At 43.9% G+C, this 24,007-nt stretch overlaps 1 protein-coding gene across 2 annotated transcripts in view; it reads left to right on the forward strand.

The window, feature by feature from the left end:
- The window catches only part of ARID5B (AT-rich interaction domain 5B), a 130,527-nt gene that overhangs the window by 7,259 nt on the left and 99,261 nt on the right, over window positions 1-24,007 (forward strand). For both annotated transcript variants that reach the window (XM_034435313.3, XM_087872298.1), the window contains one exon: window positions 16,794-17,019. In XM_034435313.3, coding sequence (XP_034291204.2) covers window positions 16,794-17,019 — 226 coding nt within the window. The remainder of the gene's footprint in view (window positions 1-16,793; window positions 17,020-24,007) is intronic.

Here is a 24,007-nt window from a genome sequence, read left to right on the forward strand (position 1 = left end):
TCAAACAAATGGAGCCAATTTCCTACCTTTGTCTCCTGTCTGGGAATTTAAAAGAAAAATAACCTGGCCTGAAAAAGTTTGAAATCCCCTATTCTAGACCATGACTACATTGTAAGAAGTTCTAGGAGAGATCAGCTTTTGGTGGCCTTCATCTACTGGCAAGGATGCTGGATTTGCAGAATTAGATGCAAAGGGTGCTGCTGATGTTGCATGGCAGTTTGTGTGCAGCAACCCAGTGTAACATACAGATGTGGCTGGGGAATTCTGGGAGTTGAAGTTCACTCATCCCCAGGTTGAAAAACACTACAATAAATAGTATAAATATTCCTGAGATTATATGCATGTGATTCTGTACAAAATGTCACTAATTGTTGGACTCGTTAGCTTAATCCACTAACATTTCCACTGAATAATTGTTAGGAATAGTTTTATTCTCTAAGGACAAATCTAAATTAGTGATCTAATTATTTGGGGATATTTTGGTTTCTTTTTTCAAAATTATTTGAATATTACTGTGCCCTTTTCATAAAACCAATTCATTTCCTTTGCCTGGGGCCTGTTAGAGTGACAGAGTTTAAATCTTGGGTTCCTTCTACACATTTTAATGTTGATGGTGAATAATGTCCTGATTGATTGTGATATCAGACAATGGAAGATTATGGCAAAGACCCAGCCGCACATGCTCAATCGAATTATCTGAAAACTGCCCCATTGTTCTGTTGTACCCAGAAACAAGTAAATTATTTACAGATATTTGCTAATTAAAGCACATATTGTTTTCCCCAGCACAATGGGACACAATGCAAACAAAAGCCAAAAAAGAAATCCGCATGCATAATTTCACTGGGCGAATGCAGAGGGCAACACTTCTTGCTAAGAAAAATATGTCTGTCGTCTGCCCAGAAAGGACTCTTCTCGGGGTAACGAGAGCAGGCAGAGAGAGCAGCCCGCTGGGTGTCCAAGAGCCTGGACCTCCATGATTCCCCACACTTCAGTGGCACCTTGTTGTTTGTCTCGGTCACCAGTACATGCCGGCCTGTTAGTGAAACGATGTTGAAGCATTTTGAGATTTGATCTCGCCCTCCTGAAAGGCAGATGCCGTAACAGCCACTTGAAGGCAACCGTCCTGTTTGAGACCAGCAGCGTGGAGAGCTCAGGCAGCTCATCCTAGAAGCCTTCCTAGGTGAAGCTGGGCTTCTGCTGACCGAAGGAGGTCCAGGATGGACCGTCCGCCACTCACAGACTCATCACAGGAATGGGAGACAGCTCTGGAGCAGGACTGGGGCTAGTGGGAGAAAGGGAAGGCCCTTCACTTCCCAGCAAGCATGAGAAGGTTGCCCTGTAGTAGACCAAGGCATCCACAACTCTTGTACAGTCTTGCTTGGCCCACAGCTCTGTTCCCCTCTCCCCTTGCAAAGTGAGCTTGTGTTGAGAGGAAGGGTGCCTAAGGGGTAGCATAGCCCAACTTGGCTAAGTCCTTTTATTTCAGATTCACATTATTGTGATACAGGATGGATCATTGGGAAGTGGAGTTTAAGAGTGTGCACGGCTCTTCCGGTACAATCAGAGTTGAGACACGGGACAGAAATCCACGTGTGCTGGTGCTAAACTGTCTGTGCCTGTGGATCATGTCACATTGTTGAATGCCTGGATCCAACCCGTTAAGTCAGGCTTCATATTCCAGCAGTAGAATGAAACCAGACTTTAGAGCAATCAATGTGAAGGGTGTTGAATAGTGAAAGGTGCTGTACAAATGCTGATGACAATTATCTGAAACAGTGTAAGTTGCACAGTCATATTCCACAGATGGGGGAACCTGCTGTCTGTCTTCCAGAATGCCATATGTGCCATTTCTGTGCAAAACTACAAATGGCAATTCTTTATATCTCAGAAACAATTGTCAGTTAATTAAGCCTCCAATTTGCATGTGTTCAGGTTCTGTAATCGTAGTGTTCTTGTGTGTCTGTGTGGTTTTTAATGCCAAACTTCTGTTGGCTGAATTTGAGATCATTCCTCCTGCTAGAAAAGCTGCCACTCATCTGGGATGAGAGATGGGCCTTTGAGGAACAATCCGAATGTTCAGCCAAAATGCGCTCTTCAAAATGGAAGCGTTGGCTGAACCTGAAAGATTTGGAAACTCAGCATTGCCCATGATCTCTTCCTGGGATTCGCCTTCTTGGTGCCCTCGGAGGTGACCAAGGAGCACATCTGAAGATGGGAAGCGGTTCAAGCTTTGCTTTCCGCTGGTTTTAGTAGATCTGAGAATGGGAATAATTTTTCTCTGGAGGTGGTAAAAGTCTTCTCCCAAAGGTTACTCCCTAGAAAAAGGAAGCATTGAGGGTTACCAGCAGCTCCCTTGAAGGAATCCTCCAGCTGTGTCAAATAGACAAATAGATGCAGTCAAGGAAGTCTCCCATCAGTTAGTAGGAGCTTCCCATAAAGCTGAACTGGTTTTGGAGAAGTTTTCAAGAGGGTTGCACCTCTTCCCTTCTGAAGAACGCTGCCTCAGTATCGCTGCCTCTTCTCTTGAATATGGCCAACAGATAGTCTTCTGGCGTGTAATTTGGGCAATGCTGTGCCACAATGTTGTGTGAAAGATTAGGAGCAAGGAGGAAATGAGAAGCTGACATGAGATCCTGATGTTAGCCAAGCCTGAAGGATCCTGGAATGTGATTAATAATAATAATAATAATAATAATAATAATAATAATAATAATAATAATAATAATAATAATAATAATAATAATAATAATAATAATTTTATTTCTATACCGCCCTTCTCCCGAAGGACTCAGGGTGGTGTACAGCCAATTTAAAAACACAAGACACAACAATAATTAAAAATTAAAATAATTAAATAGATTTGGCCGATTTAAAACCCCAAAAATTTAAAATACCCCAATTTAAAATTATCATGTCGATAGCCCGGCCTGGCGGAACAACAGGGTCTTCAATGCGCAACGAAACACCCGGAGGTCGGAGATCTTGCGTATTTCCGGGGGCAGTTCATTCCACAGGGCTGGGGCTCCCACAGAGAAGGCCCTCCCCCTGGGTGTCGCCAGCCGACATAACTTGGCTGATGGCACCCTGAGGAGACCCTCTCTGTGGGAGCGGACTGGTCGGTGGGAGGCTATTGGTGGCAGAAGACGGTCTCGAAGGTACCCGGGTCCTATGCCATGGAGCGCTTTAAAGGTGGTAACCAACACCTTGAATCGCACCCGGAAGACCACTGGGAGCCAGTGCAGCTCGCGCAGGAGGGGTGTCACGCGGGCACAACGAGTTGCGCCCATAACCACCCGCGCGGCCGCATTCTGGACCAGTTGGAGCCTCCGAGTGCTCTTCAAGGGGAGCCCCATGTAGAGAGCATTACAATAGTCCAGCCGGGAGGTGACAAGGGCATGAGTGACCGTGCGCAAGGCGTCCCGGTCCAGAAAGGGCTGCAACTGGCGGATCAGGCGAACCTGATAAAAGGCCCCCCTGGCCACGGCCGTCATACGCTCTTCTAAAGACAGCCGTGCGTCCAGGAGGACACCCAGATTGCGAGCCCTCTCTGTGGGGGGCAAAGATTCACCCCCAATAGTCAGCGATGGCACCTGCTGACTATATCGGGACGCCGGCAGCCACAGCCACTCGGTCTTGGACGGGTTGAGTCTGAGCCTGTTCCTCCCCATCCAGACCCGCACGGCCTCCAGGCAGCGAGACATCACATCAAGGGCATCGTTGGGGTGGTCTGGGGTGGAGATGTACAGCTGAGTATCATCAGCGTACAGATGACACTTCACCCCAAAACCACGGATGATCTCACCCAGTGGCTTCACATAAATGTTGAACAGAAGGGGCGAGAGGACCGACCCTTGTGGCACTCCCCATGCGAGATGCCTCGAGGTCGACCTCTGCCCCCCTGCCAACACGAACTGCGAGCGGTCGGAGAGGAAGGAAGAGAACCACCGCAGAACGGTGCCCCCTATTCCTAACCCTCTTAACCGCCGCAGCATGATACCATGGTCGATGGTATCAAAAGCCGCTGAGAGATCTAATAGGACTAGGACAGAGGAGCAACCCCTGTCCCGAGCCCTCCAGAGATCATCCACCAACGCGACCAATGCCGTTTCTGTGCTGTGCCCCTGCCTGAAGCCCGACTGGCACGGGTCTAGATAGATAGCTTCATCCAGGTGCCCGGGCAGTTGTCGTGCCACCACACTCTCAACAACCTTCGCCACAAAACGAAGGTTGGAGACCGGACGGTAGTTAGCTAATTCAGCCGGGTCCAGGGAAGGCTTCTTGAGGAGGGGCCTCACCACCGCCTCTTTCAAGGCGGCGGGAAAGGCACCCTCACTCAGAGAAGCAGTTATAATCCCCTGGAGCCAGCCTCGTGCAACCTCCCGGGAGGCCAGTACCAACCAGGAGGGACACGGGTCCAATAAACATGTGGCGGCACTAATCAAGAGATGAGTTTTGCGAGTGGGGGATCAACTTCCAAGCCACTGACCTATAATTTGTTTGACATGAGTGGTTGCATGGCACAAAAAGCTGAGCACACGTAAATAACTAAATATTTAATCTGTGTTCAGTTTTGTTGCTATTTTAAACTTATACAGCAAAGGGTGCAGCCTGGGTGGTTTATGTATGCATCAAGAAATAACAGGTGACATCAATGGACTACAGCACACTCTTTTAATTTCCTAAAAAACTGGGTAAATAATCTGTAGCCGAATCTCAAGTTCCTGTTTGTGTTTTCCTCATTCTTTAAATCTCACTCCTGCTTTGTTTGTTTGTGTGTTTAAAGGGAGCTGTGGCAGGAACAGAGTTGCCAGCTTTCCTTCCAAATGGATTGCTGTTCTGAGTTCTTAATTCTAGGGGTAGAAGCAGATAAAATGTAGTAGAGGAGCCCAGGGAGAATTAGGGAAAAATCTGGAGCCATAGCAGCGGGGTCCTGATTCAGTATACTTCAGGATGGAGCGTGGGCAGCAAATGGTGGCCATCTTTGAATGCCTAACCTAGTTTTTATGATCAATAAAATGTTGATCCTGGGGGTCAGCACATTAGGAATTCCAGCTCTTCTCTACCCCTTGGTGAACATAAATGTCTGCATGTTATTTAAAAGTGGAGAAGACCATCAGTGTCTGCTAATGATCTGAATGTAAGTTAAGGATGTGCAAGTCTTAGCAGAGAACCTGCTTTTCTCTGTCTCCAGTGCATTTGGATTCCCACAAAAGAAGCTCTGACTTTAATTCACGTTGGTTCATCATTACTCCTCCTGGAGAGGCCCTTCCCTCTGGCCACAGGTGTGACCAAGCTGAAAGCTGACCATTGTCCATAGACCAAGGTCTTTCTCAGAAGAGCAGCTATTCTGGCAGGTTCCCTCACAGCCAGCCATTCATATCTGAAGATGAAGGTTTCTCTTCACAAGTTTTTCTACAGCCATATAAACACCTTTGGTTTTTGGGGAGTTGGGGATGAGGAAGTGGAGAGCATTCTTCTAGCAAAGGTCTCAGCTGTAGCTGACCCTTATTTTTATTTTCTCAAAAAGCCTTTGGGGATCTGTTTAGGGCCATGGAACTGCTGTCACTTATCCATTTAATTCTTTTTTAATCAAAGGAATCTAAATTAAACAAATCAGGCAGGCCCCTCCTGTTTAACATTTATGTGAAGCCGCTGGGCGAGATCATCCGTGGCTTTGGGATGAAGTGTCAACTGTATGCCGATGACACGCAGTTGTACATTTCAACCCCAGGCCACCCCAATGATGCCCTTGACGTGATGTCCCGATGCCTGGAGGCCGTGCAGATCTAGATGGGGAGGAACAGGCTCAGACTCAACCCTCCAAGACTGAGTGGCTGTGGTTTCCGACCTCCCTATATAGCCAGCTAACACCATCATTGGCTATTGGGGATGAGATCTTACCCCCCTCAGAGAGGGCTCGCAACTTGGGCATCCTCCTGGATTCACGGCTGTCTTTAGATGATCATATGATGGCAGTGGCCAGGGGGCTTTTTATCAGGTTCTCCTGATTTCCCAGTTGTGTCCATTTCTGGATCGGGACGCCTTGCGCGCAGTCACTCACGCCCTCGTCATTTCCCGTCTGGACTATTATAATGCTCTGTACATGGGGCTCCCCTTGAGGAGCACCCGGAGGCTCCAACTGGTCCAGAATGCGGCTGCGTGAGTGATAATGGGGGTGACTCGTCGCTCCCATGTAACACCCCTCCTGCACAAGCTGCACTGGCTCCCGGTGGTCTTCCGGGTGCGATTCAAGGTGTTGGTTACTACCTTTAAAGCGCTCCATGGCTTAGGACCTGGTTACTTACAGGACCGCATTCTGCCACCGTTTTCCTCCCACCGACCAACACGCTCCCACAGAGAGGGCCTCCTCAGGGTGCTGTCGGCCAAACAATGTCAACTGGCGACCCCCAGGGGGAGAGCCTTCTCTGTGGGGGCTCCTGCCCTATGGAATGAATTTCCCCCGGACATATGAAGGATCCCCGACCTCCGCGCCTTCCGTCGTGCTCTGAAGACCCTATTATTTAAGGAAGCCGGTCTGATGGGATAAATGATTTTAAATTGGGTTTTAAAAATGGTTTAAAATGGTTTTAATTGGAAGTTTTAATTTTGGCCAAAGATTGAATTGTTTTAATATGTTTTTTAAATTTTGTCTTGTATGTTGTTTTATCATGGCTGCTTACCACCCTGAGTCCTTCGGGAGAAGGGTGGTATACAAATATAATAAAAACTTAAAACAAAACAAAACATGCAGCTTAGTGAGTGCCAAACTCATCGGCTTCCAAGGGAGCCATGTTGAAGTTTGAGACCCAAAGTCTGAAGGGTTGGATCTCTCCCAAATTGGTTTTGCTGATTCCATTTGGGTCTTTAGCTCTATCAATCTAGGTCAGTGATGGTTAACCTTTTTGGCACCAAGTGCCAAAACTGGAGTGAATGCACTGGAGCCTGGAAGAGCAGCTGGCGACGGCGCTTGTGCCCACAGAAAGGGCTCTGGGTGCCACCTCTGGCACGCGTGCCATAAATTCGCCATCATGGATCTAGGATAATCCCAGCGGTCTCTTGATGCTCGTGCTTCAGGTGGACCTAGGATGAGAGTGGGACCACTTGGACAAATAAGAAGGAGACCTTAAACTACCTGAGTGTCAACCCACTTTACCTATAATTTCAGAGTAGTTACAGTTTTTAATGACCTCATTTTCTGTAGTCTTCCGCTTCACTGGTTTGTTTGGAGCATTGACACTTTGCCAAAAATAAATAATATACAGGTAGTCCTTGACTTAACAACAATTCGTTTAGTGACTATTCGAAGTTACAACAATATTGAAAAAGTGACTTACGGCCATTTTTCATACTTATGACCATTGCAGCATCCCTATGGTTGCAGTGTCCCTAGGTCACGCGATCCCCTTTTGTGACCATCTGGCAAGCAGAGTCAATGGGAGAGCCAGATTCACTTAACAACCGTGTTACTAATTTAACAACTTCAGCGGTTCACTTAGCAAATGTGGAATGAAAATTTGTAAAATGGGGCAAAACTCACTTAACAAATTTCTCACTTAACAACATACATTTGGGGCTCAGTTGTGGTCTTCAGTTGAGGACTACCTATGCGGCATTTCAGATTGATGGGTTTTAGACATAAAATGAAAATGGAGATATGTCTGACCTCAGGGGCTGGGTCACTGAAAGGCCATGGTTGGGAGGGAAGAGAGGCTGGAAAGGAGGGCCAAAGAGGGCAGGGTTATTCCATCCCCCCCCCCCACCTCCTTGCACCCTCTCCCCCCCCCCCTCATGCGAGGGCCTAGAAAAGCGTCAGAGCAGTTGGGCTGTGAAGGAGGACGTGGAGGGAAATGAGAGAAACAACTTTCAGTGCTTGCAATTTCACTTACGAATCATTCTAAGTAGCCCTCAGGAAGCATGTTTTGTGCGTATTTAAATAGTTTGTTTAAAATAGCATGTGAATGTAAAATAATTCGGGGCGGAGGAAATGAACCAGGGCAGCCTCGTCTTGGGCCTGTTTGAAAGCTGCGGCTCCCATTAATCACGCCTCCCAAGTCTCACACTGGGGCTGACAGTCACTAAAACTTGTCTAAACAAATCAGCTGTACAACTTACACGATGTGGAATTGGCTTGTTCAAAGCAAGCCACAGTTTATTATCTATGCTCAAGAGGTCCTCCTCAAGTAAAGATTACACGACAAGCTGTGCTGAAGGGAAAACAGATAGGCAAGCCTGCAGCCAGAGCTTCCTGAGTGCCAAACTAGCACTTTGCTTTAGATGGCTGAGATGTGGCGTGAAATCTGAATTCTCACTTAACTTTCAGAGTGGGGCAACTTGTCCAGACCCAGCAGCAATTTTGACAAACGTGGCTTCATATTTAATTCGTGCCCCCCCCCCTCTTGAGTACAAATTTAGATATAAATTATTGCCACTGCTTGAATGGCACATCAGTTGTCAAAACAGGTGCTGTCTGAAACAAAAATATCATTCTATGCAGAAATTCATTTTTATCACAGGAATTCTCCCTAACAGTGACGATTTTAATTTCTCCCATCTTAACATGTGCTTCTTAATTCCATGCCTTATCTTAATAGCTTTAAATAACATGCAATTCATGTATAATACTCAAGCATTTTACATTTTTCTCAATCTTAAAACAAGTTTTCTCCATCAGATGGGGAGTAGGATATCTCCCTTTGGGAGTGTCAAAGGGTCCCTCGATCGCTTGTCCCAGCAGAACCTCTAAAGATGCAGGCCTTCTTGCCACTTTCTACTACACCACCAAGGCAAAGTCTGGCCTCAGGTCTATAATCTTCTGGGCTCTTCCTGATAAGCAGCAAGAATCCCACCCACCCCACATAAGTTTTGACTCCAAGCCGAAGATGAGCTGAGTAGCAAAGACAACCATCAAGAGCATAGCTATGCTGGCTGGATAATTTGGGGAGTTGAAGTCCACAAGTCTTAAATCTGCCAAGTTTGAAGACCTCTGATCAAGAGGATGGGATGCTTTTAAGATCTGCAAAAGGTTTCACTTCTTGCCCTTAGGCGAGAGACCATGCCACAGGAGGTCCAATTCAATGGGTGTTGAGCCAAGAAATTCACCAAGAGATGCAGGATGTCTATTTAATGCTTGCTCATTATGGCTAATAGAAGAGATTGTTTACTTGTTCTTCATTTGCAACAGAGTGTAATCTCTCTCAACTTTCAATACAAGATTAGTAGCTGTCCAGCAAGCAGCTCAGCGGTGTTTTCCTTGGACAATTTTTATTTGAGGGATTGCTTTGTTTTTTTCCTCTTTTTTTTTTTTTTTTGACATGGGACCCCTTTCCTCCTTTGTTTACTGGAGCTGAAACTAAATTATTTTGAGCTGTCTCTTTATGTTTGTTTTAATGACTTGTGGATGTTTATTTATTTTTTAAATTTTATTAATTCAGTTTCAGTCTGCCCAACTCTTCAATGACACTGGATGGATTACAATAGGAAAAAAGCTCCAACAAATATCAAAGAACACAGCCAACCAGAAGGCTAACTCACTATGACAAAAGGCCAAACCAAAACCTTAATGGCTTCTCAGTCATCCTAAGCCAAGGGATGTTAACTAGATTTTTAATAGTTTTTGGAAAGTTTTTGAAAAGTCATTAAGGTGGCAGCAATGTGGACCTCTGAACAGATAACATGTCAGATGGACCTCTGAAGAGATAACGTGCCATTCATGAAGAGGCACAATTCCTGGGTTCTGCAAAATGACATTGTTTTATCGATAAGACCCCAAATGTGCCCAGTCTGCCTGGACAGTGGGCATGACCTCCCCGCCCTGTCCACACCGATTAAAAGTGGCCACTGAAAAATGGCCACCGAAAAAGAAGGAGAACTTCCACAAGAGACACCAAAGCTGGTCCAAAAGGATACCATGGTCAATGAAGGCTGGTGGGAGATCAAGGAGCCCCAGGATGGACTCACCATCTTCATTCCAGATCTGCCCAGGTTTATTGACTGGCACAGCGACCTCTCTACTGATCCCTGGCTGAAATTTGACTGAAGGTTTCCGACTCTAGACGATCCATTTTCTCCAGCCTGATCAACTCTCTAGCCCACTTCTTCCCAAAGGTTGAAGACTAGATGGAAGTAGTTAGAATGATTGGGATTTAGAGGAATTTTATTTCCCAACATTCAAACAGAGGCACATGGTTTCACTCCATATAAAATTAAATGGGGAAGGGAGGAATTGCTCCCTTTGAGAGTCCCAGCTGATCAGTTTGTAAGTCTGTAGAACCCAAATAAAAATCCTTGAGAGAGATCCGCTACGGTTCTCCTGCCTTACTCGCAATTGTCCCACTAAGGCTTGAGGCCTGTGCTAAAGCAGTCAGTCACATATGCTTCTTCCTAAAAGCTCAGATTCTCAGAACCAAACAGATTATGTGAATTGGGAATCCCAGCATGATTGTACAAATATACCTGGAAATTTTCAATGGCAAACTGGGGTTTTGTGTGACTATGGGAATATTTATAATGGCATGAAGGATTAATTTATCCCAATAGGAAGGGCAGATATTAAAACCAACATTCTTTAACACACCTCTGGTTCCTCCTTTGTGGCTGTGTTGTCAAATCCAAGAAGAAGCACATTCTGTTGTCAATGTATAAATATTACAAATGCAATTGGGATTCAGGGAATGGTTCCTCATGTCCTCCAGTGTTGGGGTGGACCTGAGACTCCTGAGCTCCTGGGAAGGATGGTGTTAATTGCTTCAAATTTAGATTGGAGGTTTGTTTTGATACCTCAGTTAATGTATTGCAGTTGTTTTTAAACTTCATTTTCATGCTGGTGTTTTTATGCATTCTGTGGGAATTATTGTTAGCCACCAAGTTTGTGAGTGGCCACATACGTTTTCTAAGTAGATCAATGGCCTTTTTAGGATGGTCTGCCAATACCCAGGTGGCAGTGGAACTCAGGTTGTCACTGTGTTGTGTATGTGTGAGAGGGATTGGTACAGGCCATCTGATTTACTCCAACAGGAGCCACTGTGTGAGGATGAAATGGAATCAGACTGAGGATGCTCCTTTCAGCTCCTTGAAAGTGTGGGGTGAAATGGGCCCTTCTGGATAGAAATATTGACCCAACAACAGGAACGTAGCCATACAGGGCTGTTCTTGTGAGACAGAAACTGCACGTGAAAATGTGCTTCTGGGTTGGCTGGCAGCTGGGCTGCTTCACTAGGCTCCTCTCCTTTTTCTCATGGTTCATTCCCTTATAACAGAGGTCTTCAAACTTGGCAGCTTTAAGACTTGTGGACTTCAACTCCCAGAATTCTCCAGCCAGCAGAGCTGGTTGGAGAATTCTGGGAGTTGAAGTCCACAAGTCTTAAAGCTGCCAGATTTGGGGACTCCTGCCTTATAGGGTGGAAATTACAAAATGGGGAGGGGGAAACAGATGTGTATTAGGAAGCCCATATTGTAGGTAAACCCATAGGCACATATTTAGCACAATATAAATTATTGGAGTTTACCAGAAGTAGAAGAAAAAATAGCTGGTCTGTGGCCGGGGTTCATCTGCTTAATGAGGAAGGATGTCTAAAAGCCCTTGCTTTCCCACATTCACACAGAGGTTGAACCAGGCTGGGCAACAAACAGAGGTCATCTCTGCGGGGGCTTCGTCCCTTAAATGTTGCAGTTGGTGGTCAAGCCGTTGCCTCTGGTCTCCCCTGGGACAGCTCTGGGTCTCCTTGGAATAGGCTCTGAGTATATTCAGAGAGAGAGAAAAAAAGGGCGAGAGCGAGAGATGTTACATTATCAGCGGGAAAGTGTATTTCTCATAACTGATGATAATTAGCACCATAATCTTCAGTCCAAATAGACAATTAGACAAAATAATTATGTCTCTACAAGATGTCTGTATAATGTTAGTAACTTAGTATGCTTTAGCAACCTAAATTATTCTGTTCTTCTATTATGATAAGTTGACTATGTTTTTCCCCTAGAATTCAATTAATCTCCCCATTCTAAGTATTGATTAAAACTTGGGGAGCTTCAATACTCATATTTTTTCACATGTATAGACAAGACTGAGGGGTTGTGATCTGGTCATGCATGAGCAGGTCTGATACTCATAAACAATTATGGCTCTTATTTTCTCATACAAAGCAGCAACTCAAGCTCTTTTCAAAGTGTAGTCACAATGCACTTTTCAAAAAGAGACACACACACACCCCCCCATCAAAATCCCTGTTTACTCTCTGCGACTCCTGCAGCTTCTCATGTTTCCTTTGGACTGCCTCCCAAAATTGTGTGCAGACTTTGCCTACCAAAGGGTCTCCTTGATCTCACTGATGCTTTTCTGCCACATCCTGGTTCAGGATTATGCAAGGGAAGAGTCAGCTTGTCTAGATCAGGAGTCTCCAACCTTGGCAACTTTAAGACTTGTGGATTTCAACACCCAGAATTCCTCAGCCAGCAAAGCAAAGCTGGCTGAGGAATTCTGGGAGTTGAAGTCCAAAAGTCTTAAAGTTGCCAAGGTTGGAGACCCCTGCTCTAGAGGGCATCAGCCCATCAAAGGCAGGGATACTCATGCAGCCCAATATTTACCATCTCAGCATTGCTTTCAAAAGTATATATTTTTCAAGTTTATTTGCCAACTGTCACATATTAATCAAAATAAGTTCACAATCTTAAACCTGGAGATGGTAAAGGCGCTTTACAGTGGCCTTGAGTAGACAGAAATTAGGAATAGAGAATTATAATTGGAACTGAAGGAACGTAATTTGTTCAAAAGGAAGTGAAGTGGTAAAAATGGGGAAGAAGCTGCATTTTGAGTCAAAAGTACCCACTTCTGCTCAGAAATTTGGGAATAAAATCTGGTAGTGCAGCAAAGAGCATCTGAGTTAGAAAATGGGGGGTGGGGTGGGGGACCCTATCAAATTGATGCAATAGTTAGGGCCTATAATTGCCTGCCCATCGCAATAAATGTAGGCAGTGCTTCCTACAAGCAAGTTGCAGCTCTTTCAAAGTTGTAGTGATGGGAACATTCATTAAGGAGATATTGGACCAAAGAAAAAGTGCAGAGAAGAGCAACAAAGATGATTAGGGGACTGGAGGCTAAAACATATGAAGAACTGTTGCAGGAATTGAATATGTCTAGTTTAATGAAAAGAAGGACCAGGGGAGACATGATAGCAGTCTTCCAATAGCTATGGGGTTGCCATAAAGAAGAAGGGGGTCAAGCAGAGCCAAGCCACCATCTGCCTGGATGCTTTCATTTGGATTCCTCTGCTGGGCAGGAGATTAGACTGGATGATCTCCAAGGCCCCTTCCAGTTCTAGGATGGCTGTTGCTAGGAACAAGCACATCCTTTCAGGGTCTCAGTGGAGGAGAAGAACCTCTACCCAGAAGAACCTCCAACTCAGGAGGAGAAGAAAGCAGCACACCATAGGTCCTGCTTATGTTACCTGGATCTAGAGGGGTCTGCGCAATCAGGCCTTTCTGTGCACCAAATTACGCCATTAGCTGCCACAGTCTTAATGCAGTTGGGGCTGGATTCAGCCAGAGTGTAAGGATTTCCCAGCCCAGAGGCCAGAAATGCAAATACCCGAGCATTTTCAATTCTCCCATCAAAGGTGCTTTAGTTGAATTGTATGTATTATTAATATTGTCACATGTCATTTTGCTGCAGAGATCCTTTGTTCTGGTCCTGTATATTGATAGAAATGATGATAATTATAACAAGGTTAGATTATGGTGATTACCGCTGTGTTACAGGCATGCTGCTGTAACCTGTGGCATTTTATAGTTACTGTTTAATAATAGCATCACAGTAAGTTCCTCCAGGTGTCATATAAACTAAACACTCCATTTGTAAATGGAATTAAATCCACACTACAAGCATTTGCATGAAAGAGTCAAGACAGCTGTTTTGGTCACCCGAAAAATCCCCAGCTCCACAATGGAGCCATGCTGTCAGGTTTCGATGCTATCTCAAAATACGTCTTTTGGGCTAAATCAAGTCGCAAGACAGAAAGCAAAGTTCATACTCACTTTCCATCAATGGAACAAGAGATTCCACTCTAACAAGGAGTTTCCACTTGGGGAGAGAGACAGCAGGGTCAAAGGAGAATGGGATAAGATCTGTTTTCTTTTGAATCAGATTTTAGTGGCCAAATAGAACTGACGGTCCATGAGTCCTGAATTGAGCTTCATTTGCTTGTGAGATGGAATTGTTGGTTTCTGGCAGTACGGAATGTATAGTCTTTCTGCAGGTGCCTTGGGTGGCTTGACCGCTGGGCCTGGATCCTCAGTAACCGGATTATTCATTTCTGATGGAGTCATGATTATGCTCATTTTTAAGTTATTCAATGGACACCTTTGTTCTCTTGGGATGCCAACAGAAGGTTAGCCATGGCAGTTCCTGAAAAGGAGGAGGTGAGCGCCTGGCAATGGAAGTGCTAATCCTTTGCCCCTTTAGAAGCAGCCCTGTATCGCCTGGTCTGGCACCCAGATCCTTCTGAAAACAGGTACTTTGGCCTGGCTGAGCCCTGGGGAAGAATGCATTGGGCTAAGGGTCATGGTTCCTGGGAAGATCACGTTTGTGTAAGGCTCTTTAAAAATGCCAGGCAAGATTTATGGAGTGTTGGCACATGACATGGCTTTCAGCATTTTTCCTGCTGGGATCTGTTGGACAGCAAGTCCCATGATTCCCAGCCAAAATGGCCATACAGAATTAAGTCGTAATTCCTTGCATGATGTGTAAAGCCACCCATCTTGGCCCTTGGTATCCATAATTCCCATACTGGTTGAGAATATGAGAGTTGATGTCTAAGGTACCTGGAAGACATTGAATGGGGTATTTAAAAATAGCTGAAATCTTCTGAAATGTTGGCTCTTGTCCATTAAAAGTAATAGCAATTTCGCTTCCAGTGATCTGGAAGGGTCCCTTTTGCAAGGATGACGGTTGGCCCTGTGATGCTGCCACCCGCTGTGCTCCTGGCAAGGGTGTAAAACAGACTTCAGTCAACAGACTTGATTGAATAGGCATTCTATAAAGGACAATTCTCTAAAGTAATACTGGTAGTCCTCAACTTACGACCGCAATTGAGCTCAAAATTTGTGTTGCTAAATGAGACATTTGTTAAGTGAGTTTTGCTCCATTTTACGACTTTTCTTGCCCTATTCGTTAAGTGAATCACTGCAGTTGTTAAAGTTAGGAACACGGTTGTTAAGTCTGGCTTCCCCATTGACTTTGCTTGCCAGAAGGTTGGAAAAGGGGATCACGTGACCCCGAGACACTGCAACCGTCATAAATACGAACCAGTTGCCAAGCATCCGAATTTTGATCACGTGACTGTGGGGATGCTGCAACAGTTGTAAGTGTGAAAAACAGTCATCAGTCACTTTTTTCAGTGGTGGTGTAACAAGGACTACTTGTTACTTTAAGGAAACTTGGGAAAAAAGGAGGAATTAAAACTAATTGCCTTGAAACGTGCAGGAAATCAGAGCATTGCCCATTATCTTGTTTTGCAGGAGACTTGCAGAATTTTTGTAATATTTCTTGGGTGATTAGGTCAAACGTTTCATGTAACTTTTAGAACAAAAGTTTACTTTAATATTTGTATATTAGGCAAGGAAATTGTATCATAAACAGGAATTTTCTAGTGACTCAGAGTTCCAGGAACCCCATTTATAGTTAGATCATTTGTGCAAATAAGAACAAGTTAGAACCATTACTCATCATGCTATGCATTTTTGCCTCTGGAGATTAATTGCATTTTCAGAAAGGGGCCCTTGCTCAATCCCTGGCATTGCGGAAGATGGAACACATACACACGTCTCTGGTTTCTAATTATTTAGAAGTAAATTCTATTTCATGTTCTTGGAAATGTGTATAAAAAGTTGATTTAAATAACATTAACAATCATAACATGTACAATGTGATGTGAACAAGAAAGACCAGCCTAATGAGGGATGTCCCTTTGCACTCCCACAAAAGGGCATATGTTCATGTGACATCTTCATGGGTTATTCATTTCTGTGCAGGCTATAAAGGCAAAGTGCAAATCCTGGAGACTTGTGCAATTGCCCTCTTTGGGGATGAAATGTAGACTCCTCGGTCTAACCTACTGGAAATCCTGGCCTTTTCCAGTGGTCTGAGTCTACTTAGTGTATTTTAACATCAGCTGCAATGGTCTCAGTGCCAAGTACTGCAGCCAAGTCACCCTTTTAGAAAAGAGGGTTTTCTATCCATAGGGGTTTGGCTCCCCCTTGTGCTGGTGCCCTGGGGGGTGGGAGAGCAGCCTCCCAGAACAAGAGCAGACACCAAAAGGTGTCCTGATTTGTCTTCGTGAAGTGAGCTCCATGGATAGTGGTGGAGCAGAGCAAAAGACCAACTCCTTTGGATCTGCTCCTTCTTAAATTTTTTAGAACCAGTCCAAACGTTTGAACAGTCAGTATGCCCTACTTTGGAACTGCTTGTAATGAAAGTAGGGTTTTTAAAAAATGGGAGGGGTTAGGGGAAAGGCGAAGGAGTGGGAAGACGCAATGTTTTGGGTGGATGGAAATTATGGGAGATGATCATGCTGCACACCCCTGGGATGGCTGCTTGGGGGAGAAGCACCATAGGGAGGCCCTCTCAGCCTTAACCTTAATCCTAACCAGAATCCTCAGGCTGCTTTTAAGGCAGTGCTGTGCTGGGACAAGTGGGAGATCAGAAGATCTTCTCCACCTCATTTGGTGAGAAAAGCCTGTTGTAATTTGGTGACGATACAAGTCAGGAGCCAAAATAACCTTTTCCCCTTGGGCTCTTCCAGGATGAAGTCATTGCTGCTTCAGAAAAAGTAACTGTGAAGCTTGAAGACTTGGCCCAATGGGCCCGGACAGATATTTCCAAGTGGAAACGTGGCGTCCAGGATGAAGCCCTCACACCTCTGGAACTGAGGAAAGATGGGCAGAGGGAAGCCCTAAGCAGGTTCCGGCAATCCACGCACAACAGTGGCCTCAATTTCAAGGATATTTTGAAGGAAAAGGCCGACTTGGGTGAGTGCTCCTTTGGTTCTTGTGCGAGATTATGGCTTCTGTGATTATTGAGGGGACCAATTTTCTTGGGCTTTTCTTGACTGAAAGGAGAAGGGGTGTGTGGCAGAGACTCAGGGAATCTGGTAATGACTTCTAAGGCAGGGCTCTCCAACTTTGGCAACTTTAAGACTTGTGGATTTCAACTCCCAGAATTCCCAGCATAGCTATGCTGGCTGGAGAATTCTGGGAGTTGAAGTCCACAAGTCTTAAAGTTGCCAAGGTTGGAGAGCCCTGTTCTAAGGTGATTGTAAAATGAAGGAACATGCCAATGTCTGTTGGGCTGCAGAGGATAAAGCGTATTGAAAATTCACTGGAGGGCAAGGATAAAGTGTGAACGATATTTGCGCAAAATAGACGCATCAGAGTCAATGCAAACTGCCAGAATTTAGAAGGAGGGCCACTGCCAAGGCCACTGTAGGGACCTCTGCTGTCCTCCCTATGGGTCTTGTGTAAAATGGTCAAGAGAGTTTTTTTTCCTTGTATGTGGCTTTCATTGGGCCCCCTTACTCATTTCAGTGGGGCTTTCCGATGGACTAGGTGTTTTGCTTCTGTCTTTATAAAGCCTAAAGCTTAATATGGTTGCTTGTTCCCTGGACATTTCGTTGCCCAGTGGCTGAGCCTCTGAAAGATTCCATTTCTGGGTTTGGAAGACATGAAGCTGGCTCAGCCTGTCTCCCCCTCTGGCATCTGCGCCCCACCAATCCTGCCACCACCATCTAAGCTGGTGAGAGTTCAGTCTCACTCAGATCAAAACACTTTTAGAGGCCTGGATGTTAAACATTGCCCACCTTCGTGTTAGTTAGAAGGTTAAGGGGATCACATCCCCAGCTGCCCTGTTAATGCTTTCCATGTTTTAGTTATTTTTCTACAAGCTGTTGGGCTTCTCCGAGACAGAGCCTTTTTAAAGGCTATCTTCTGTTTTGTAAGCTTCTAATAAACTGCATACATATACTCGTGTATCTAAACAGAAACTAGCAAGTTTATCCAGAAACCAAAATAATTAAAATAAATCTTCAGAGACTTCTTTACAAGATCTCGCCTTTATATACTTTGCCCAAGAATTTGAGTGGCACAATCAATACATAATCCAAAGGATTTAAGGAAATCATGTTGTCTGGCAGGGCGATGTAAGAAAAAAAAATCCTGTATCCCATCGGATTGTATCAGTTGAAGTTTTTCCAACAGACATGTTTTCCTTTCAGAAAAGTGTAATTTCATGCTCTGTTCTGGGATGTGAAAGCCCAAAATGCAGGGAACTCTGCAAGTTTCCAATCTCCTTGTAGAAGCCCCATGAAAGCTCTGACCCAAGGCGGGTGGCCTTGACTTATCGTGGTTTCTTTATTCAAAGCTTCAGCGAACCAGAAGATGACCTCCTTATTTTGGGGAGGTACATATGGACATAATCTTTCATCTTTGTTTCATTGCTGCTGGGTCTTGGGACCCTTTGGGCTTTCCATCTCGTCCTTCAGTGGACAGAAGTAGATTTTTTATTTCTGGGAGAGCCTCTGCCTGGCAGAGTTGAGGTTTTATTTCAATCAAAAGATGGGGTTCCCAAGGTGGTGGAAGATTGGGAAAGATTTCTGATGTGTGGCAGGACAGAATTTTTACTTCTTTATCCCATTTATTCTTTATAAAAAATCCTTTTCTTTAATTTACAAGTATGGTTTGGATATTAGTCTTTTTAAAAAGCCCTGATGATAGTTTGGTACTAGTAACTAGAGTATTTAAAAAGTTTCTGATCTGATTGTGGATAAAATGTTAGACTACATTAGCAGAGATTGTTTATTCAGATTTTTCACAATCATTATTTGCCAAATAATGGTTTATAATCGTGTAATCCTGAACTTTTCCTTGGTAAAACAGACCAGTAGTCACAACCCTTTGAGAAGGAATCCAAGTTGACATAGTGCCAGTGTACAAGCAGAGTCCAACTTGGCTCGTCTTGCGCAAGCAGGTCAGCGGGCCAGATGTGTAGCTTGTAGTTATTTCTAAGCCCAGGATAACTGTGAATTATTCTTTACACATCTCGTTGTGTCATGTGATGCAAGTATAATTCTTGCTTGTTTGGGATTGGGAAGTTTATGGGTCAGTGTGTCAATTTTGTGTGTCAGCCTAGGAAACAACTTTGTTTTGTTATCCCAGGATTAGGGTATAATGTAGTGTGTGAGCCAGCAATAGTGTCTGAGGCCAAAATGACAGGGAAAAGCTTTCCCCAGAATCCCCATAATAAAACTGTCCTCTCTAGAATATTTGACAACATGAAACTGACTAAATAGATCAGCCCAGCTGGAGGCTGGGATATAAAAATGCTTCGGGTAACAAACCACTAGAGAAAGCAACCAAGGGCTTCACACCTCCCTCTGTTGCTGTCCTGGTTGTGCAACCTGTGCCAGAGTCATTCTGGCCAAGGAAAACAGTATTTGAAAGATGCTGGGATCAGAGAATTGGGCTGGCCCTGGAAAGAGAAAGGAACTGGGTGGGTTGACTTCTGGTTCAGTTCCAAGCAACGGACATTGAGCTGGTTCTACCTGGTCCAGTACATCTAAGAAAGATTTTACAGAAGTAAGATTACAGAGGTAAACCCCAAAACTCCAAAGGCAGCTGAAGGTAACTGCTCTATTGAGATGGATACAACAAACTGATGTGATAAAATTGGTTAAGTTCCTGGGAATCCTAATGTTATCCTTGATTTTATCCCACTGGCTAAAACTAATGGGGATCGGATGCTGAAGCCCCTGGCAGCCCTTTGCTCTTTGCAGTGCTCAGAGCAGCTCAGCAGCAGAAGAGCAGGGGACGGTTGAGGGCCTCTGTGGGTCTCCTGAAGGAAAGTCTCAAGTCCAAGGTGCTCTTAGTCAGCAGGAGAGCAGAAGTTGCAACCGTCACTTGATTTATATCAGGAATGCTGTTTCTTTTAGACATTTATCAAAATAACAGAAGTTCAGCCTTACCCTATAGATAATAATAGAACTGGTTGTGGAATGTGTTATTCACATTAAGTATGTCAACCTGTTTTTCAAGATAAATTCATTTGATTAAATCATTTATTTGATCCTCCTCTGCCACCTCTTCTTCCTCCTTCAGATTTATGATATTTTTAGTTGACTTGCATACCCAATATTTGATAAATCAGCATAGTTGAATGAGGGTTTGTTTATTCCACAGGCTTTGAGCAAAGCAATCCACTTGAAGGCGGAGGAATGCATATCTTCATTCATGTATTCATTCATTGGTCTACCTATTTTTCAAGAAAAGAAGTCAAATTATTTTATATAACGCTGCTTCATACAGAGTTCCTTTAAATGAAGTATGAAAGCTTCTTTTTAGGTTTTATTGCCCCATAAAGGTGTCATTATAGGTGCGCTCTGGTTATATGCATTGAATTGGTGTTTATGCAGGAAACTATGTCACTACAGGTTGATTTTTTTCTTATTGCCACCCTTTGAGGCATACCGTAGAAAGTGTCTTAGCATAAGGTTATTAAAACAGCATTCTCGGGTTTGCAGTGAGTTTATTGTCAATTACGCAGCCACAGACTCTGAGGACAGGCAGTTATAAATGGCTTCATCTCCAAATGTGCCATTGGAAAAAGACTGGACAGTCAGAGCTGGGCTTGCATGGAAATGGGAAGAAGGAAAGAAGGACTCAACGTTTAGTAGAGGGGACTCCATTTATTGGGGTTGCTGCCCTACTTCTTCCTTTCTTATTATCGGGGTGCTCTGGCTTTATTGGATGAATCAGGTGGAAATTGTGCCTGACTTTATACCTCACCCTCAGTCTTCCTTGAGAACTGAACAAGTTTATGCAGCGTGTTAAGACATAAATAGTGGTTCATAAACTGTCCACAATTCCAAATCTTGCTTGTTTCCCCTGGGTTATGATGTTGCATGAATCTGGCAGCACTGTATCTCTGGGCTCGGATTTATGCCAGGCCAGTTGCTAAGCTGATGGCTGAGTCTGGTTTTAGGAAATGAATGCATGAAGTTTTCTGTGGAAGCCAAAACTTCTTTTTTCCTGAGGTTTTCCTGGACTCTTTTCATAAACCACCACCACCAGGGCTGACTGTGGTTTGCAACCACCATCTGTGGTTTGCAGAATGGAAAGAAATGAACAAATTGATTTAGTGACAGAGCAGACAACTTGTGACCCCTCAGACAGAGTGAAATTCTACTTCATGCCAGCCAGTCCGGTCAATGGTGAGGGCAGGGGGCATCTGCCAACCAACAAGCTTTGAAGGGCATATCTTGGTTAGTGTCCTGTCACACTAACTAGCTTTGCTCCCTCCCATGGACCTTCCATCATTTACCTGCCAATTTGTGCTTGCTGAATTTGATGTTGTGGGAAAATCAATGAAATGGGGGAAGAGGTTACTCAAGTTCCCATACTGAATTATGGTTTGTTTCTCCTGTTCAATCAGTCCATGAGGATTACAGAGGTGGTTAGGACCACTTCACTCAATTAGAAACTCTGTGTGTGTGTGTGTGTATGTATGTGTGTGTGTGTGTATGTATGTGTGTGTGTGTGTGTGTGTGTGTGTGAAGGATGGAGAAGTTTAGCGTGGGGGGGTTCATGCCTTGAACTGCGCACAAGGCATTAGAAGGTAGCTATTTTTTATCTTGTCTTTTATTTAGCATGGTAAGAACAAGATACATTTTTTGTAGATGATGAACGTCTGGAATTAGTATGACTGTCACAAATTACAACACACATGATCTGTCTTTCAATAATTACTTTGTGGCATAGATTGTTTCACAGTTTCTTTCATTAAAATGTGAAATATGAATTAAATATGAATGCTTGGAGCAATACTATTTATGGTGAAGTCATCTGGAAAAGGTTGGATGTGCTGGTGGTGTTATTTCCTCTCCCCACCCGTTGAGTAAGAAATTTAAGATGATTTTTTAGAAATGAGTGGCCGGAATATCTTGTATGTAAACTGAGAATTCCTAGGCAATCTAAACTCAACAGAGACAAAAGAAACATAGTCAAGGAACATGTTGCACTTGTTTAATTGCTTAATTGCTTAGAAGCGGAGCTGTTAAATCGATCTAATAGTTAACTTCCATAGTTTTACAAGCTGGCTGCCCTTTATTTTGTAGACCGGAGGCGGCTTCTTTAATTACACTTTTAATATTCTAGGTAAATGATACTTGTACATGTTTGTTTTATTTGTCACATTTTGGTGGCCATGGCATGGATCTGCATTAATCCAGTCATTATTTTTAGCCAAGTATGTATGTGCAGTTATTGTTGTGTGTGGAGGTGCTCTATATATGGCCATGGAGGGTCTCCAGTGGACACATAAAGATGTCCAGATCGACACTTTCTTCTGGTTGGATGCTGTTTCTCCAGCCAAGAGCCATTTTCGTTTGAGTCTAAGTATAGGTTTGCTACAATCCAAGACTCTAATAAAGTCCTGGATTGTGTGAAGAACTATATTCAGGTTCAAGAAAGTGGAAGTCCGCTTTCCCCTCAAATCTTAAAACTTATGGACTTGTAAAATCATCCTGTTACCTGGGCGGCCACTGGCTCAGGGACTCCATCCAGCCCAACTCTCAATGTTTACCTTTCCCAACAGGTCGTTGAGCATATTTGTGTCTGATTAGGAGCCAGAAATATTGACATTTATTTTTCTTCCTGTTGTCTCTAGGACTTAACACTGATTATTTCATTTCTACTTTATCACATTCCTTTGTCAGCCTAAATGTTGCGGTTTAATTCAATACACTGATTTTCTGCTCAGCTGAATGTCTCCCATGGAGCCCAGCAATTTCTCTGAATGAGTCATGGGCAACTCATCCATTTTAAAATCACTTTTTCTCCTCCTCCCTTTTAGCATCAATCCCCAAAGCCTTTTGTTGTTGTTGTTATTCTTATTAAAATCCACCTAGGTCTTGGGGAGCCTTTCTTTCATCTGCTGTTATGGAAAGTGTCAAGTAAAAGAGAGGACTAATTATAATAGTATTAATTATTAATTATTTCTTTCGTTTGTAAGCTGCATACATTCATTGTTTTTGTCTGAAATGGCATAAAAACATTAGTAATAAAATAAATGAATGCATGTTTCTGTTATGCATGGGATCTTATCTAGGTTTTTGTGGTTCCATTTTAAACTTCTTCCTGTTTCTCCTGTATATTTCTTTTTGTCTCATTCTGGTGGTAAAGAGCTGGGAGATGCAAGCCCATTCAGGTGTGGGTGGGTCATTCAGCACAATTGTACAGGAGAGGAAATAGTCAGCATCACAGACACACACACACACACACACACACACACACACACACACACATGGGATCAGGGGTTCGCCTTATCCAGATGTGTCAGAATGGCATCTCCAGGGAATTGTCCAGGGCACCTGAATAGGGTGAAATCCATTGCTTTATACTTTTGGATCCAGGGGAAAAAATGGCAATAATAATTGTGTTAACGTGCCACATCAGTAGTTGCGGAACTTCTTGGAAGTTTTGTGAATTGTTGTTTTTCTCTTTTGGTCATAGTCTTTGCAAAATTGGGTATAAGATTATATTATGCTGCATCCTGCTGAGTCTCTGCTGTTGAGCCTTTTTATTTTTTTGTACGCTTTCTGCTCCATGAAATGTTGAGAAGTTCTATCTAGATCCTGTCAAAATAGGACTGGTTTGGTATGGAGAGAGAAGTCTACACCGCAAACAGAAAAATCATATGGGCTGAATCCGCAGGAACAAATATTTCTGAAATATTTGCCAGTTTTTGAAGATGTTCCATCCGAAGACCCTTCCTTCTGTGCAGGAGACCCTGGAAGGAGCTCATGGCCAAGGAGTAGAAAGCTGTGTTGGCTTTTCCTACCTTTTCAATTTTTATTTCTTCCCTTTTTCTCTGACTTTCTGTTCTTTCCCCAGCTGTAGCTGCAGCCACTGAGCAGGCTCACTGTCAGTCTTTTTTGACCCCTTGCTCTTTGAACCAGTTCAGTTGTTT

This window comes from Pantherophis guttatus, chromosome 6 (genome assembly GCF_059756535.1).
Source record: "Pantherophis guttatus breed Tessera chromosome 6, ASM5975653v1, whole genome shotgun sequence".
Taxonomy (NCBI): Eukaryota; Metazoa; Chordata; class Lepidosauria; order Squamata; family Colubridae; genus Pantherophis; species Pantherophis guttatus.